Source organism: Sceloporus occidentalis, unplaced genomic scaffold (assembly GCF_023333645.1).
Source record: "Sceloporus occidentalis isolate IW3139 unplaced genomic scaffold, rSceOcc1.0.p SCAF_8, whole genome shotgun sequence".
Taxonomy (NCBI): domain Eukaryota; kingdom Metazoa; phylum Chordata; class Lepidosauria; order Squamata; family Phrynosomatidae; genus Sceloporus; species Sceloporus occidentalis.
In genome coordinates, this window is record NW_028316988.1 from 22,780,312 (window position 1) to 22,797,335 (window position 17,024).

Here is a 17,024-nt window from a genome sequence, read left to right on the forward strand (position 1 = left end):
GGTTCAACCACAGGACCTGCAGGCTGCACATCAGCTCCATGCTGGCTAGCTGTAAGGGGCAGGTCACAGCCCAGCTGCTCTTGTGTGGCCAAACAGTGACCACCATAGACTATTGGGGGCACCTGAGCCCCACTAATGACCATCCAGAGTGGTAGCCCTGAAGGGGCTGCTTCCTATCCTGGCACATGCCCATGATGGCCCTGGAGACCAATAGCCTGCCACTCAATAGGAGCATCAAAAGCAGTGTGTCCTGCAGGGGCAGAAGCGCTCCTCCTTCCTCTATCAGCCTCTCTGCTGAGGAGGAGCAGTCAACTAGGGTGTGGGTGTCTGTGCGCATGTATGTGTGCTTAATAGGGTTCTATCAGCTGCTCAGCTGAGAGGGGCTTCTCCATCACACACACATACACACCACCCCTTTTAATAGTTTTTATCATGCCGTGTCTCTACCTTGATTTCCAGATAAGAGTCTTGTTTACCAAATATGCCAAAATTCTGGAGGACATTGCTTATTTCTTAACCTCTGACGTCCATCGATTTGTACACAAGGAAGCTATGGTAAGACATCTCACTTCTTGGTTTCTGGAAGGCTGCGTTAAAATTAACCTGGGTTTGCAACGAGAAAATCCTTATATGGTTTGGGCACTGAGAAAGAGGAGAGGGTACAATAAGGTAAATAGGGGTGACATATAAAAGGAGCAGGAGAGAAATAAATAAGAACAAAACAGTGAGACTTACATGTGAATGAAGGAGTAACATTTTATTTACACAGAACTTTATATAATTTATGTTGTTAATAATGCAGAATTAGAGCATATCAAAAAATGATTCGAGATCATGATAATTAGGAGAAAATTAGTTTTGTTTAAACAATGCACTACATGGAAGTTTGTTAGGAAGAAATATATTCCTGTTTGTCATCTATGTGTGTATTATTTTATTACATATGTATTACTTTATTTGGGAAAAAAGTGAAGTATTTATGAGTGAATACAGTACAAACTGGCAGTATTTGGTGACTAGGTCTGCTGTAGACTTATTCAGTCTATGTGTGTCAGTCAAGAGGTAATATGATTTTCCTTTGAAAGGAATAAATGTACATTTGGTGCTTTAGAAGCGTAGAAGGGCTGGAACCTCTGGCAGCTGAACTCAAAATATTGCAGACAGCCTCAGGTCCTCTATCCCTGAATTAGCTGAAGTAGTAAAAGATTTTGGGCCATAGTCAGAAAGTCTCATTTTGAATCCTCACTTTTTGTGGACCTCATTACATGCAACCCTGTCTACCAGCCTGTGTACTTCCTTCCATAGTGCCCTGTTTTTTATAACGCCTCCTGGTTTTTTGTTGTTTCTTGTTTTTGGGTTGTTTTTTTTTTTTACTATTTGTATTTTCCAATCATAGATGCTCAACCAAGCCCTCCTGGCTAATCGGAGAGCAATAGCCAAGCTCTTTGTCAATTTAATGGAGACAGACCTGAAGAGGAATGTTGCCCATCGGTGGAGACTGGAAGAGAGATTAAAGATCTGGAAGGTGGTGCAAAAAGAGAAAATCATTGCCAGTTTCAGGTGCGGGATTTGACAAGTTGGAGAAGTGCAACTTAGTTCCTCCCCTCCACCTGTTTTGTTTTGTTTTTGTTTCTATGAAGGGCTAGATGGGAAAAAGGGGGAAAAAAGAGGATCCCAGCAATTATCATCCAGTTAACCTGACATCAATACCAGGAAAGATTCTAGAGCAGATCATGAAACAGAGTACCAATTGAGTTTGAATGCTGAGCAGAAATGAAATTGAATGGATATCTCCAAGCTGTTTTTGCAGCATTTTGAGTGATCTAGTGATAATTTTTTGGAACAACTCATTACTGTTGATGAAACATGGTTAGTTACATCACTGTGATCTGGAAACCAAACAGCAGTTCCTGCAGTGGTGGCATTTGGGTTCTCCACAGTTAAAGAAATTCAAGACTCACAGGTCAACAGGAAAGGACATGGCCACAGTTTCTTTGGGATAAGCAAGGTATTTTCATGACTGACTATTTTTAGAAAGACCAAACAGTTAATCCAGAATACTGCGCCAACCTGTGGCAATTAAGGGAAACATTGAAGGAAAAATGATTAGGGAAGCTACAAAAAGATGTTCTCTTCTTGCAGGACAACACACCTGCTCACAGGGCTGTCATGATTATGTCTGTTTTGAAAAACTGAGGGTTTGAGTGTCCTCCTTCTAAAGCTTCTGTCTGCAAAACTGACCATGCAAAATACTTCATTCTGTTGTTTGTTGTTGTCTTACAGAGAGTTTATGGAAAGTGAAAGAATACAGAATCCCAGTGCTGTGAAAATGGAACTGGAGAATATGCTCAAAGATCAGTTGTCACTTGTCGAAAAGAGAACGACACTGTTGTGCTCTCTGTGGTATGTGGACAGAAAAATGAAATGCTGAGGGAATGGAACAGGCCTTGAGCCTTAGTAGCAAATGTTATTTATTGGGTGGTTTCCCAGACAGTGTCCCATCTGTCCCACTGATTAAAGCAACCTGGGTGTCAGCAACTTGGGTGTCACACAACATCATGTGTGCTCAGTCTGGTGCCTGAGACCAAAAGGATGAGGCTGCTGATGCTGTTAATACAGAGGTGATGGATGGTTTGGGTCTGGATGTCTGTCTGTTACAGGAACACAGAGAGTCAGCCAGGAGAAGCCCAACCAGAATCCATCTGGCGTTAGAAAGAAAGAAAATAAGGAGTTTGGGAGTGGGGAGGCCAAGAGGGTACTGAGACTGGAAGCAAGATGGGAACAGTGGGGATAGTCTTGAGTATGTTGCTGTCTCTGATAGAAGAGCTGTCTGGAGGGTGTCAGGAGGGACCCCTTGAGCTCATCTTGTGACCAGTGTCATTCCTGGTAGGCCTCTGGTGTAGGTCCTTTAAGGCAGAGTCCACTTGCTGAGATTTGGATGCAGCCAGCTCCTCAATCCTTTCTTGTATTCAGATGATTTGGAGTATTTGTTACAATGGTTAGCAGAATAGGTAGGTTTGCAGAGGTGGATGCCAACTTGATACCACAGCCAAAAACAGCCCACTGTAGCTAGCCCAAGACAGTGGATACCAAATTGGCTATTGCAGCAAGGGGTATCTCCGAAGTGTTGGTGGGAGGAGACGTGTTAAAAATTTCTAGGAGCGAGCTCCTACTTTTAAAAAAAGTAACTGGATAATTGTCTGGTTCTGCTAAAGGCCTGGCAGGTATGGCATCTTCTCACTATTTCCTCCCTCAGAATGACAAGGAATAGTTGCATAGTGTTCTCCAAGAGGCGACATTGTGAAGGTTGCCAAAGAGCCACGCTGGTTATCAAAACACAGTCTTTAAAAAGTGTGTGTGTGTGTGTGAGAGAGAGAGAGAGAGAGAGAGAGAAAGAAAGAAAGAGAGACCGAACCCCATATCCCAGTCCACTTAGTAACAGTCTCAGTTGTGACTGCCTCTTTAAGCAGAGGTTGGATGGCCATTCCTCAGGAATGCATTAGGTGTGGCTTGCATGGGAGAGGTAGGACTAGATGACCATCATGTTTCACTTGCATCTCTTTGATTCTATGGTTTTGACCAGTGAAAGTTGAAACATACCTATTATAAGATTTGTTTGTACTAAGATTTTCCCCCCTTCTTTTTTCTTGTTAGCAATTTATTGCCTCTGTTGCATTCTAAGGCCGAGATAAACGAATGGTATGAATCCGTCGTAGCTTTAAATAAACGTATAGGTAAGGACTGAACGTGATCAAATTGTCATCAGGCTTTGTCACTTCAGGCTCCTGTTTGCTTTGCCAAACAATGATCAAGGTGGAGCTGGCCTTGCCATTGGGCAGAGTGATGGTATGGCTCCTTAGGCAGCAGAGTTTAGGTGTCATGAAGAGCCAGCAAATCTTTCATTATTTTATTTTAAAATGTACTGTATTTTTGGTGCCAGGGATGGGGTAAGGTGCTTGAATAATTTCTTGCCCCTTGTGCTGCAGAGCCCAGGCTCTCAGACCTCTTGGAGGCATTGCAGATGAAAACTAGAGAGAGCTGTAATAAAGTGAATGAGAGTAAGAGGGGGATAGTTTGAAAAAACAACAAATAGCACTATTTCCAGGCAAAAGCTGCATTTTAGAAGAATATTATAAAATTTGATCCTGAATGAATAAAATCTAATAAAATTATTTATAAAATGCATCATGTTTTGCCTTCTGCTTTTCTCAGCAATGTCTGTTAGAATGAGAGGGATAAATAGGAGCTCATGGTAGTCGCAGGATACCCACAGTCTAGGTAGATAGATAACTCTCCTACATTTTTTAAACCATTCTTATTTTCCTTTTGGCTGTTTAGCAGAGTCACTGGGCTTATTCAGGACCTATTTTGAAGCAAAATTGCCCCCTCTCCATCTCTTATGTATTATTATTATTATTATTGTTGTTGTTGTTGTTGTTGTTGTTGTTATTATGCTTTATTTATATAGTGCTGTAGATTTACACAGCGCTATACATACAAACAATAAAATAGATAAAGTAAATCTGCTGATGGCGTACAATCTAAGAAATAATAGCATAATACATGTAAATAATACATAACAATACAGGAGAGGGTTCAATAAAGTAAAGCAAGCAACAAATTACAAACGTCAAATAACAAATAATAGTTGTGCAATGCCTGGGAATGTTTCAGAAGTGATTGTCCTCGACACATCTCTTTTTCAGTCTGTGACCAAAGCTCACTTTTTCCCTGTGTGGCTTCCCTTGGGCTCTTCCCAAACATCTGTCTGCAGCATTCCCCTGGCAGGACCAGAGGTGTTCTGTTCAGGGCCTGGGCCCTTTCAGGACAGGAACTCCAGCCAAGATTTAAACAAAAGCAAGCAGGTAGCCATTCCAGAGAAGGAAAGGAAGGAAGCAGGTGGAAGGCTGGGAGGAAAGAGAAGCTGAGGATGAAATCAGAGCGGGACAAAGGTTGACCAGGAGCCTGCATGGAGACAAGGCTGCTTCTGAGTGTTCATGCAGGCTAGAGGATTGTGTGAAGAGGCCACATCATGGATCCCCATTCTCTCTCTCACTTTTTTTTAAATCTCAAGATACCCACAATGTGCAGTACATGATGAGAATTCGCATCCAGTATGAGAAGGTTTGCCAGGAGTGTTTGTCAAAAGTGCAGGAGTCCAAGGTTGGTGGAGCAAGTGACTTTTATTTATTTATTTATTTATTTATTGGGCCAAAATTATGTTTCTGAGGCAGCTAACAATATCTGAAAATAAATGTTTGATAAATGTAAACATGAAGGCTCTGTTGGGAAATGCCCAGTCTGTAGTTCTTGAATGTAGATGCTGTTCATTGCTCTTGTTTCATGACAGAAGCAGTGATAATGATAAGAACACTGCCCCCACTGCTGTGGTGGCATGCATGTACGTGTGCATGAAAGAGAGTGACCACCATATACTAAGTCCTTTAATTCCCTTTGATTTCAGTGGGGAAAATCTCACAAGTTGCAAGTCATGGTGGCATCTTAGACTGCACATCATTCTACATCTTTACTACCAAGCCTGCCTGCCCACCCAGGCCTGTGTTCAGTCATTGGTAGCCTAAAAGAAGTAAAGAAAGAAACTCAAAACTTGTTTGTGGTTGTTACAGCTCTAATTTCCTGTAGTCAGCTGAGTGAAAGGCTTCTAAAAGTCTGTATTGTAATAGGTATAGTATACAAGGTGTTAAATGTCAGACATGGGAAACCTTCTTGGCTGCTCCAGGGAGCTTTTGATTTGGCCCATGACACTATGCCCAGTGTGTAATGTGCTTTTGCAAATTACTGAATCATCTTTGCATGGGCTTTATGGAGAGAGCTTTTGTCGGAGTGATGCAGGGCAAAGGGTTGGAGTTGGGGGAAGGTGCACTTGTGTGTCTCTTTGTACATACATTGTTTGGTCTTCAAAGCACAGACTACATGCTTCTGGAGTCCCTGGGGCAAAATCAAGTTAACTCATAGTTACATAAAATAGTGTGTTATGTTTATGCAACAAATTAGGACAGAAATGTACAGAGATGCAAGGAAAAAATACTTCAGAAATATTTCAAATCAATGTCTAGTTTATGGCTTGGTGCCAAGTTGAACTAGAATTAGAGTTTTGAGATGGCGACTCAGGCAATCCAGGTTCCAGACCTCACCAAGCCCCACTAGGTGGTTCTGGGCCAATGGTTCTTTCTTGTCCTGCCCCTCATGGGATCCTCACAGGTTACTCCCATGCATATAAAGTAAGGAGAAGCAGTCATGTATGCAGTCTTGAGCTCACTGCAGCCAAAGTGGGACAGACATGGAAGTAATAAATAAGTACATTTCATCTTTAAAAATTAGGATATGACACACACAAACACAGTCTGGTGGGTAGGGAATGTGGTTCCTCAGTTCATTGAAGTGTGACACCTTGGAAAGTGTCTACACACCAGAGAGCAGGGTACTTGGAGACAATGCTGACTCCCTCTGAGAACAGCTGGGATTGTGGGTCAGAGACAATTATGCACATCAATAACCCACCAACTTTCTGCCACTACCACTTTCTCTAGCAAAAACTGTTGAAGTTGAAGATTTGTACAGAAGAAGAGGCAGAGAAGATAGTGAATCCCAATTTCTTTCAATTAGTGGGAAAGCTCCAGAGTCGGTTTGAGCATGAGATGGAAAAGATGGATGTAAGTTTGCCGGTGCTTTTCCTGGCAGCCTCAGCAGAGCAGTCACAGAAGCAGAGGAACAGAAGTGGCTCTGCTAAGAATTGCGGGGTGGGAAGCTTGCTTCTCTGCAAATGCCTTTCAGGGAACCCAGTTCCTGCATTGATGGGAAGGGGTTGGAATAGGAAGGAACAAACCTGTCTTAGCGCAACACTGCAGAGGTGATGTGGCAACTAGGTTCACACAACATGTGCAGATTGCTATTGGTTTTGGTGGTGTTTACAACTCATAGATCGGCCAGACAAGCCTAGGAGGGCTAATCTCAGCATGAGCTGTATGTCAGGGTTCGAAAGTCAGAGCCCTGCTTTTGTGCTTTCCACTGGTTGTGGGAGGCCCTTGTGGAATTGCTGGGGCTGCACAAAGCTGTTGGCAGGCTTGGAAGCTCTTCTCCTGGTTCTAGCCACCATGCTCAGGAGCATGCCTGCCTACCTGCTTGTCCTGTTTGTCAGTACCTGGACTCAGAGTCTTGCCTGTCATCAGCCTTTCTTTACCCCATTCTGCCTTGACATAGACCTGCTCCTGTTCTTCAGTCCTGACTCTGGCCCCTGTCCTTCCTGAACCTGCTATCCCAGGCCTCTCCCTCAGGATTGGGTCCAAGGGCAGCCAAGAAGACATTTGCCAGGCCTCTGGCACTGGCACAAAGCTCACTGCCTTGGAGTGCCACCCCCTTTTGTGCTGCCTGGAGCCCTGAAAGAGCTCAGAGCTGACACAGGAAAGGAGTTTCTCCTCTTTGAGGCCTTTCTCTCCAACCCTGCTGACTCCAAAGAGAGCCATGCTTCTTTGTCTCTAGACTGTCCCCTGAATGAGTTTTTGGGGGTAAACCCCAGAAAGATATTAGGGACTAGTCTTGGAAATTATTACAAGAAATGTCAGCAGCAGAAGAGTAGCAAAAGATCAAATGCCCTCAACCTACAGTGTCCTGGAAGCAAAATGCACTTGCTGATTAAAATGATTAAAAACAGTTAGCTACATGGGTTGATATGTCCCAGTTAGGTTTCTAGACCCAACCAGAAGCTCTTCTGTTGTTTTCTCCAGAATGACCTGGAGCATCTGGCGAAACACACAGAGGTCAACTGCAGGAACCTGTACCAGTACTTCCAGGATGCTCTGGTCCTCTTGGACACCCACCAGCAGCGCCTCTCTCGCCAAGAGGATGAACTGCACAACAAGCTGAATGAATGCCGGAACAAGCACGAAAACATGAATAAGGTGCAAGCATTGGCCTGCTCTGTGTCTAGGCTGGGTGGGTGGAGGGAGGGACAGGAAGACAGATTGGCAGTGTGGTGGAGCAGCCACCCTTTCCTCGCTGGACTGGGCTGCAGTAACTACATGCTGCAGCCCCAATCTGGCCTTTCCGTGGCGCAAAAAGAAGCCACAAAAAGTGGCTCCTTTTTGCAATGTGGAAAGGACGTCCTAGCCAACAGAGCTCCATGATGCCCCCTGACGTGCATTTGGGCGCAGAGCATGATGCTGATGTGGGGGCGGCCAGTGTGCATATGCCACACCACCTCCACACCGGCGTATAATGCCGGTCTGTAGAGACACTATGTCTTCCTGCATGGCAGAATGAGATTGGCCTGGATGGCCCTTGGGGTCTTTTCCAACTCTGATATTCTATAACTCATCTTTCGCATTTGCATCTGTCTTCTTGTTTTGGCAAAACAGTTTTGAATTAATCTCCCCAGCAGTGTTCTAGCTTTGTTCCCTCCCCCCCCCCCCCCACCACACTGAACCAGTTAAAGCTTTAGCGACCTGAGCCATCCATCTAAACCTACTGTGTGTCATGCTGATTCTTTCTTTCCTTCCTTCCAACCATCGGAAACCAGCTGAGGGAGGTTCATCTGGACATCTCCGTTGACAAACTGAGGGTCCAAAGCTCTGATGAAAAACTGAAGCTCCAGCTAGAGAAGGTTTATGCTGCTTTGGACTTCATTCGGGCTGGGTGCGTCAGGGCTGCATTTTATTTATTATTTTTATATAAAATTTATATTAATATAAAATAATTACACATCACACACTAAACAATGAATCTGTTTGATTGTTAGTTGTTTTGTTGGTTAGTTTATGTAGTTTATCATTTGTGGAATCTTATACCAGCGTCTACTAATAGAAACTTTTTCACTACAGTGGAGGTTGTCGGACCTGAGGAGATACATGGACTTACAGTAGTTTGGGATACACTGCCCTCTACAGCATTTTGTATATATATTTAATGTTTTTCATTATTCTACAATGTACGTACTATATAAAAACTATTCATAGTTGTATAGCTGTTAGAGTGATGAGTTTATTCCTTGGAAGGAGAATTTGGGCACAGGCTGAGCAATTCATTTTAGCTGATTTTTTTTGTGTTTGTTTGAACAGGTATATAACTTTCCATCAAGACCTCTTGTCCAAAGTAACTGCTCACCCAGACCATATCTTGCATGAACTTATTTCCTACAGTAACTCCATCAGCCGGTATTTTCATGTGAGGGATATCTTCAAGGGGGTATGTAGAAAACAACTATGTCATTCCTCTGAAAACATATCCAGGGATAGCTGTGAGGATTATACAGCAAAATACAATTATTATCCAAAATCCACAAAACAGTAATACCTTTTTTAGGCCAAAAAACGTACAATATACATGTTCCAAGCTTTTGAAGCTCTGCTGGCTTCTTCACCAGGCACAAGTGTTTAAAATCATACAGCCCACACAGACACACATATAGGCCTACCTTCTGTAAAGATGTTGATATTGTTCACTGTTAAGATGGCATGGAGGAATATTTGTATAAACCATTCCTCCTTACGGCCATGTGGGTTCTGGGAGACAGAATTATAGAGGCTAGGAAATAAATTTAAACTCATTCAGCAAGACAAAAAAAGGTTGTCTCTGTCCTTGCAAGGCTACCATTCTCCTTTGTTAGACAGAGAACATTGAGTTTCTCTGAGTCTCATTAGGCAAAGAGCAGATTTCCTCAGCATGGTCTGAGACTATAGTTCCCATCAGACTCAAGCAGCCTGACCAGTGGCTCAGGATTACAAGAAATGTACTCCACCACCTTCTAAAAGGATCCCAACAGCATCTGTCTGTGGCCTTAGAGAGTGAGAATGGCCTCTTCTTTCTCCTCAACTCCAAATCATTATGGACATTGGTTTAATTCCTGAGCAGTAAAATAAAAACAAAGTAATAATGGGTGGCAGTTTTTAAAATGTATTTTCCTTTCTTATCAAAATCATGCAGATATTTTCTCTTTAAAAAAAACTGTAAAAGGACAGCCACTCCTGTAGCTGAGGTATAGCTGGAGAGGCATTTCTGGCTTGGATTTCCATTATTTACCTGTTGGGTTCACATGGTATCTCACTTCTTAACTGCAATCCTCAAAGTAAGCAGATGAAAGCCATAGATTAAAAAACAAACAGAAACAAGGCAAAAACTGACATGTTGTGGAAGGTCAGAAATGTGATGTCTCTGCAGCATCCTCTCTATCAGAATCCACTCTTGAGACCTGAAACTGAGAGGTGATTCTGTTGAGCCAGTTTCAGGCCTGGGCTACAAATAGGCAACAGTTGAGCAGGTTAGAAGCTGTGAGCTGACAGGCAGGACTGGGGAGTGACTGGGACCAAAATGTCAACCCAAAGCCAAGATGTGAGAAGAAGTCAGGTTTGAGGACAGAAGAGCAAGACTGAACCCTACAAGAGCTTGGGTAAACCCTGTTGCTCAAGCAAAGACTGGTGGCAACAGGGCACTCTTTCTCTTCTTCCCTGCCTGGAGAGAGCCTCCAGCTTGGGCAGAATCTACTCTACTCCAGAAACTTCTCCAAGAAGCAGCAGCTTCCCATTGGGTGATTACCATACTGGGCAGCTTCATGTCATTCCTGATGTATAACTGAGGGTTGGAAAGTATGTCCTTTGTTGGGTAAGTCAGGTGTCTAACCTTTCTTTCTGCCTGTGAGCCCTAGGCAGAGTTTGTTGCTCTCCTTTCCTCCATTCTGTCCCTTTGAGGCAGTCCAGGCTGAAAGAGAGTGACAGGGCCAAGGCTGATCAGCACATCTCATGGCTTAGTGGGGCCCGGGACTAATGCCTCCCCAGCACCATGCCAGCCCTCTTGACAGTGGCAGCACACTGGCTCTTGGCTTGGCTGTGTGAAATCAGGGTAAGCAATGCTTGATACCTGCCTTTCAAGATTGTTGTTAAGGTTCAGAACAATACAGCAACTGTGGAGCCCTTTGTAGGCTCTGAAACACTTCACAAATGCTGTCTGTTAACTGTATTATTCATTATTTTAAACACTTGATATCGTTTTCTATCTTACCTTTTGATTCTGTTTGTATTTAGAAGCCATTAGGAAGAAAAGAGACCACAAGCGAAGAGGAAGGTAATTTATGTTCCCCATCATGTTATTCTTAACCATTTAAAAATTGCCTCCACGGGGTATGAGAACAGATAATGCCATGTGATCCTGTAGAAGACTCCATTCTCCATTCTCTTACTGTCAGGAAATTCTTCCTAATGTTTAACTGGAATCTCTTGTCCTGTAACTTGAATCCATTGTTCCCTGTCCTAGTTCCTGAAAGCAGAAAACAACCTTGCTCCATCCTCAATATGACATCCCTTCAAATATTTAAACATGACTATTACTACACCTCTTAATCTTCTCTAGGCTAAACATACCACTTATCATAGACCATGGTTTCCAGACCTTTAACCATATTGCTCACCCTCCTCTGGACATGTTTCAGCTTGTTTAGATCATGAATCAAGATCAAGTAGTCTCATTTTGCCTTCCTTTTCCTTTGTTCTGGTGTTTTTTTCCTTCTACTTTCTTCTTGGAGTCACCTATTCTTTGATCCTCTTGGTTCTCACTGTCTTCGGTTCTTGACAGGCTATTTTCCAACTCTTATTTGAATCTGACCAAGAATTCTTTTGCTTTTTCTAGAATTTAATTTTAACTCTAGAAAAAGCAAAAGAATTTCTCCTTTAAATGAAAAGATGACTTCCGCTAATTTGTCTCAACTGAAAGGAATGCCTCTATATATCAGTTTCAACACTAGAAAGCTATGATTTTTCCTCCTTTGAAGAATTCTTATAGGAATTTTCTTTCAAATTGTCACTGACTGTCATGCCTTTTTCTGAGATACCAGCAGTATGAGAACCTTAAATAAGTTTAGCAAACCTGTGGCTTTGTTGGAGTGGCTACTCTAGATAAGGCAGGCAAAAAACACTCTTCAGACACCAGGAGCAATGACTATCACTTCTTCCATGTGAAAGGCACCCAAGCTAACTCAAAGACTCTGCCTCATTTTCTCGAAAGCTGAAACTGGATCTAGGCTACTCACTTGTGCGTCTCTCTGTCTTGCTTTTCTTGGATACAGTGATTCCTCTGCTTTTCTACCTCTGGACTGCTAACTACCTACATGGCTTCTCTCTCTCCCCATAGTGAAAGGCAACAATAAGCCTTCGTGGCATCACTGGCCAGCAGCAGTCCAGATCGGAGTGATCATTCAGGGAGAAATGAAAGAGGTTGCCAATCAGTGGACAGAACCCAAAGTGGCATTGCTAATTACCTTTCCCACCAACAACTCAACCATTGTATTCCAGATCTTCAATTTATGCTATCTGCATCAAGGCCAAAATGTAGAAGGAGGGTTCCACTTTATGCCTAGAAAATTGGTGCAGACAGTTTTTGGATCGGGTGTTGTTGGAAAAATTAACCCAACGAATCAAATAAGCTAAGAGATGTGGATGGACTCTCTCCAATTTGGTTTCTATTCATTTGTGCTGCTAATAGAGATGAAGCTGATTGAGGACACAGAGACTTGTGGAGGGGCTCATTGAGCTAAAATGAGGAGTCAAGGTGTTTGACCCCATAAAACAGAGTACTGAAGAATCCTTAACAGACCCCTAGGAATTTTATCACAAAGGGAAAATTGGAAGTTTAAAAGGGTCAGAACCTGCGGTTATCCAGTGTATTAGGCACAATTGCACAAATGGTTTTCACACGATGTTGCGCGCAAACTGCTTAGAATCCCAACAAGAAAGTGACATGAACCAGAAAATAAGCATTTTGGGGAAAATATTGGAAATTCATTTCTATTTCATTCACAAATTCACTTTTTTGAGCAATTGCTTTAGTGTGAAAGCTACTTGCCGTTTATTCACGGGATTCTCCCTGTTTTTGTGTTTGTTGCCAGATTTCCCATGATTCTTTGGGGCAGGTTTACTTCCAGTGCTGCAGAATAAGTAAAATAAGTACCCACCCCTCTTCGTAGCCAGAGCGCTTAAAAGAAACAGCTGATGCAAGAGCAGAGAGAGAGAGAATGCTTGTCTCACAATGCTTGTTTAAGTCCCGACGCTCTTCTCTCTCTGTGTGTATGTGTGTCTCCTGCTTCAGCCACAGCAATCCCCAAACTGTCCCCTTTAAGGGATTTTGGAGTCAGACTTCAGCTCCCAGAATCCCAGGCTATTGGCCAACATGGCTGCGGTTTCTTGGAGCTGAAGTCCAAAATCCCTTAAAGGGGACAGTTTGGGGATCGCTTCAGCCTTCCCTCCTAGCCAGAGCTCTTAAAGAAACAGCTACTGAGGCAAACGCAGGGACAGAGCAAGTGAGATAGAGAAAAGTTTGAGTATATCTGTCTGTCTCCTGCTTTAGCCTTCTTCCATAGCCAGGGTTCTTAAAGAAACAACTGCTGAGCGAAGTCAGGAACACATACATACACACAGATTTGTCACAGTCTACATGTGAAAATCATTTGTGCATTTGATCGCTTTTTCGGGATGCAGGCGCTTTTATCATTATCAGGATAGAAGCACGCTTGGTCCTGTCGTGTGAAAATCATTCGCACATTTACGCACAAGTGCAGATTGATCTCGGAGTCTGCATAGAATAACCGCTTTGCGTGGGAAAACCATTTGCACAATTGTATGTTAATAATGGGTTCTTACCATTTTAAACTTCCAATTTTTCCCTGTGTGATACTCCCTATAGGAAGTGGCAGCTGAATGGCCTCTGCAATTTGCATGGCACTTTGCATAGTAAAGAAACCAGCATGGCGTGATTTTAACGTTGGACTACAGCTCTAGGATCTCAGTGCCAGCTAGCCATGAAAACTGTTTTTGCTGTTTATTAATTATGGAGGAAAGATAACCGTGCTAGAAAACTAACAGGCTGAATGTTGGCTGCTTTCCCAATAAAATTTTTAATTTAGAAGAAATGTAAATGTGTTAACTGACAGGTGTCTCTTTTCTTTCCCTCCCTCCCCAGTGTCCCTGTTTGGGGACAGGACTGTAAGCTGTTTGGGGAAGGGAGCTGCTTCACTTGCATTGCTTTTGCCTGGGGCCCGTTGCCAATATCTGTCCTGTTTTGTGCCCTGTAAGCAGACTTGGCTGGGGATGCAGAAGAAGAAGAAAGACAGGAGGGTGTCCTTGAACACAAAAGTGAACACCACCAGGCAAGGAAGGAGCAAGTTGACAAAGAGGATGAAACTGTCAATGCTAAAGAGTCAGAGAAGCCAAGAAAAATGGAGAGCTCTGTTCCTGAGAGCGAAGGAATTAGCATCCCTCGAGAAGGGACCAGTTTCATCCTGGGAAGTGACCAGTTGGAGAAGTCTGATGAGAGGAGCTCTTCTGTGCAGGAGGCAGGAAGCATCCAGGAGGTGGAAGAGGCTGCAGAACACATGGTGAGGCAGGGAGCAGGTGATGAGCCCCCCCTTTCTTGCTGGACAAAGGCCTGAGGACTTTGAGCCCCTTCACTTGTTGGACTAATGATTTGGGAAAGAGAGCAGAGCTTTAGGGGGAAGGGAAGGGAAGGGAAGGGTCTGTGCCCTGCTTTCTCTGCAGAGCTTGCCACCCCCAGGGCTTCAGAGGGCTGGAGCTGAAGCCCTTGGTGTTCCACCTCTGCCTCTCTGTCCTTCCAGGAGAGTCCCCTGCCCAAATTGACTGCTGGCTAGCACCTGTGATCTTACCAGCCAGCCCCTTCCTTTCCCACCCCCTGTTTCACAAGGCCCAGGGCAATTCTGCATCTGCTTTGGAAGGTTCTTCATGAGGCTTAATGTATTTCGGAGGAAGTAAAGGACACACATGTGTCCATAAAATACATCAGTTCTACCTTACAGAATATCTCAAAAGGATTGTCAAAAACAGGGAGGAAATATGTGATTGAGAACCTCTTGGCCAAGAAAAGTGAGAGAATGGGCATGAGGGCTGAATCTCGATGACCGCAATTCACATTTTTAAGCTGGAGCCCACTTAGTATAGTGGTTTTAGCATTGGACTATGACTCTGTAGACCAAGGTTCAAATTCCTATTCAGTCATGTAAACTCATTGGGTTTCCTTGGTCAAGTCACTTTCTCAGCCTCAGAGGAAGTCCATGGTGGCAACCTCCTCCGAACAAATCTTGCCAGGAAAACCCTGAGATTTCACCTTAAAGTGACCATAAGTTGGAAACAACATGAAGGCACACAAACAAAGCTGGAGGAAGAAGTTCCTTTCCCCACAAGGGACCAGTTCCAAACCACAGGGCCCAGAAGCTGCACAAGAACAAGTAGGCTGAGAGAGGCTGCTGGTATATGCCTGGGAAGATTAAATCAAACCAGGGAGTCTTCCTGGCCTCTTGGGAGCAACACTTTCCTACTGTCCCTTTAGTAAAGCCAGAGCCTTTGGTGATAGTTCTGAAGCCCAAACTTGGCGCCTTACCTAGTTCCTACTTTAAATCCTTCCAGGTGCCATTGTCTTCTTCACTGCTCGGCTTGACTGAAGCATCCATGGAGTTCTTCACCACTTCACATGGCAACACTTACAGAGTGTTCACACTCTTGCGGAAGTCCCGGATCAGGAAGCCTGAGAAGTATTATGCTGGAAAGCTGAAAGACAGCATCCTTCCCTCCTATCTGGAACAGACCTACCTCTCAGAGAGTTTCGTTACAGATCTGAGAAGGCAGTGAGTTGAGAGGCCTTTTCTGTCTCTCTCTCCCCCCCCCCCCCCCCGCTTTGGGCTTACAAGGGTAAGGAAACCACTCAGATCAAGGAGGAGGATTTCCACACACCTTCAGACCTTGTGATTCTATGCCTTCGCTCTTCTTCAACAGTAGAAGTCTCTTGAGGGTCAGGAGGTTAGTTCCCCCGTTAACTTCTTTTAGCTTTTCAGTAAATCTTTCATAAATTAGTGGCCACATGAGGGACGGTTATCTGGCCTCATCTAAACCTGGCTAGTTATAAGAGCCTGGGAGGCATTTGAAGCTGGGAGAAGACCCAAAATGGGTGTTTTAATCCTGTTACTACAGGAGTTCCCAGACTGCGTGCTGCGAGAGATCTGCCTGTGTGATGTGAGAAAAACATACACTAAATGAAAAGGCAAAGGGAGGAGGTTGCCCATTGTACCCTGCATTATTCCTGCCTCTGGTCTGGTCTTTTTTTCCATCAAGTCTCTGCTGGGTGAGGCATTTCTGCCTTGATCATCAGCCACTTGGGCTGAGATGGAGCAGAGCTGGTTGGCCAAAAGGGAAGCTCCCTGTGATGCATCTCTGCTTGAGTCACTGATTCTCCAAGGAGGAGAAACACATGGGATCAGAGCTGACACTGAAATGCATGATGGGGAGCCAGACTGTGTTGATGGGGAAGGCAGTCCCACTGAGGGCCTTCAGTTGTTGTCCTTCTCCAGCCTAACAGGGATAACTCTGGAATAGAAGTAGGGAAGACTTTGAGGCACTTTGGGCCTTCACAGCCTCTTGAGACAGAAGTCTTGGGAGGGCCTGTCAACAAAATGGTTATCCTCCGCCTCCTCTTCCTTCTCTTCCTCCATATCCCACTCCCAGAATCCGGCTGCAGTTCTTTGAACACTTGGAGAAATGGTTTGCTGACATCTCATCCCAAGCCTCCACCACTGTAGCCGCCAAGAAGGAAGAGTTGCAGTCGGAGCTACAGCTGCGCATCCACCTTCATGAGCCCCGGCGGGGCCGAATTGAGAAGGACATTTACCACGTCAGGATGGGTACACAGATGCCCCCACCTTGCCAGCTGGGGATAGTGGGAGTGGCAATGTGTCTGAAGGTTATGGGGAGGAACGTTGCCAATTTCCAGGGAGTTCCCCAGAAACCGGGGAATTTAATTACACTTATCCCTCCATATTCGCTAGGGTTAGGGGCAGAAGACCCCCGTGAATATGGAAAAATCACAAATAACAAAAACACCATGTTTTTACTGGGAGGACACCTCTCCAGGTATCTCTAGGTCCTCCAGTGCAACTCTGTGGTTGATGTCCGACAGACACTGACCATAGAACTGCACTGGAGGAGCTACAAAGGCCTAGTAGAGTATTATCTCTAGGAATC

At 44.2% G+C, this 17,024-nt stretch overlaps 1 protein-coding gene across 4 annotated transcripts in view; it reads left to right on the plus strand.

Annotated features, from left to right (window-relative positions):
- CCDC180 (coiled-coil domain containing 180) overlaps nucleotides 1–17,024 on the plus strand; it is a 47,499-nt gene that overhangs the window by 6,278 nt on the left and 24,197 nt on the right. For 2 of the 4 annotated variants that reach the window (XM_089535318.1, XM_089535321.1), the window contains exons 7-19: nucleotides 460–555; nucleotides 1,397–1,560; nucleotides 2,284–2,403; nucleotides 3,655–3,734; nucleotides 5,075–5,163; nucleotides 6,552–6,674; nucleotides 7,746–7,919; nucleotides 8,537–8,652; nucleotides 9,075–9,201; nucleotides 11,034–11,073; nucleotides 14,073–14,374; nucleotides 15,417–15,634; nucleotides 16,509–16,684. In XM_089535318.1, the coding sequence (XP_089391444.1) occupies nucleotides 460–555; nucleotides 1,397–1,560; nucleotides 2,284–2,403; nucleotides 3,655–3,734; nucleotides 5,075–5,163; nucleotides 6,552–6,674; nucleotides 7,746–7,919; nucleotides 8,537–8,652; nucleotides 9,075–9,201; nucleotides 11,034–11,073; nucleotides 14,073–14,374; nucleotides 15,417–15,634; nucleotides 16,509–16,684 (1,825 nt within the window). The remainder of the gene's footprint in view (nucleotides 1–459; nucleotides 556–1,396; nucleotides 1,561–2,283; nucleotides 2,404–3,654; nucleotides 3,735–5,074; nucleotides 5,164–6,551; nucleotides 6,675–7,745; nucleotides 7,920–8,536; nucleotides 8,653–9,074; nucleotides 9,202–11,033; nucleotides 11,074–14,072; nucleotides 14,375–15,416; nucleotides 15,635–16,508; nucleotides 16,685–17,024) is intronic. The other 2 variants (XM_089535319.1, XM_089535320.1) reach the window with 2 other exon arrangements.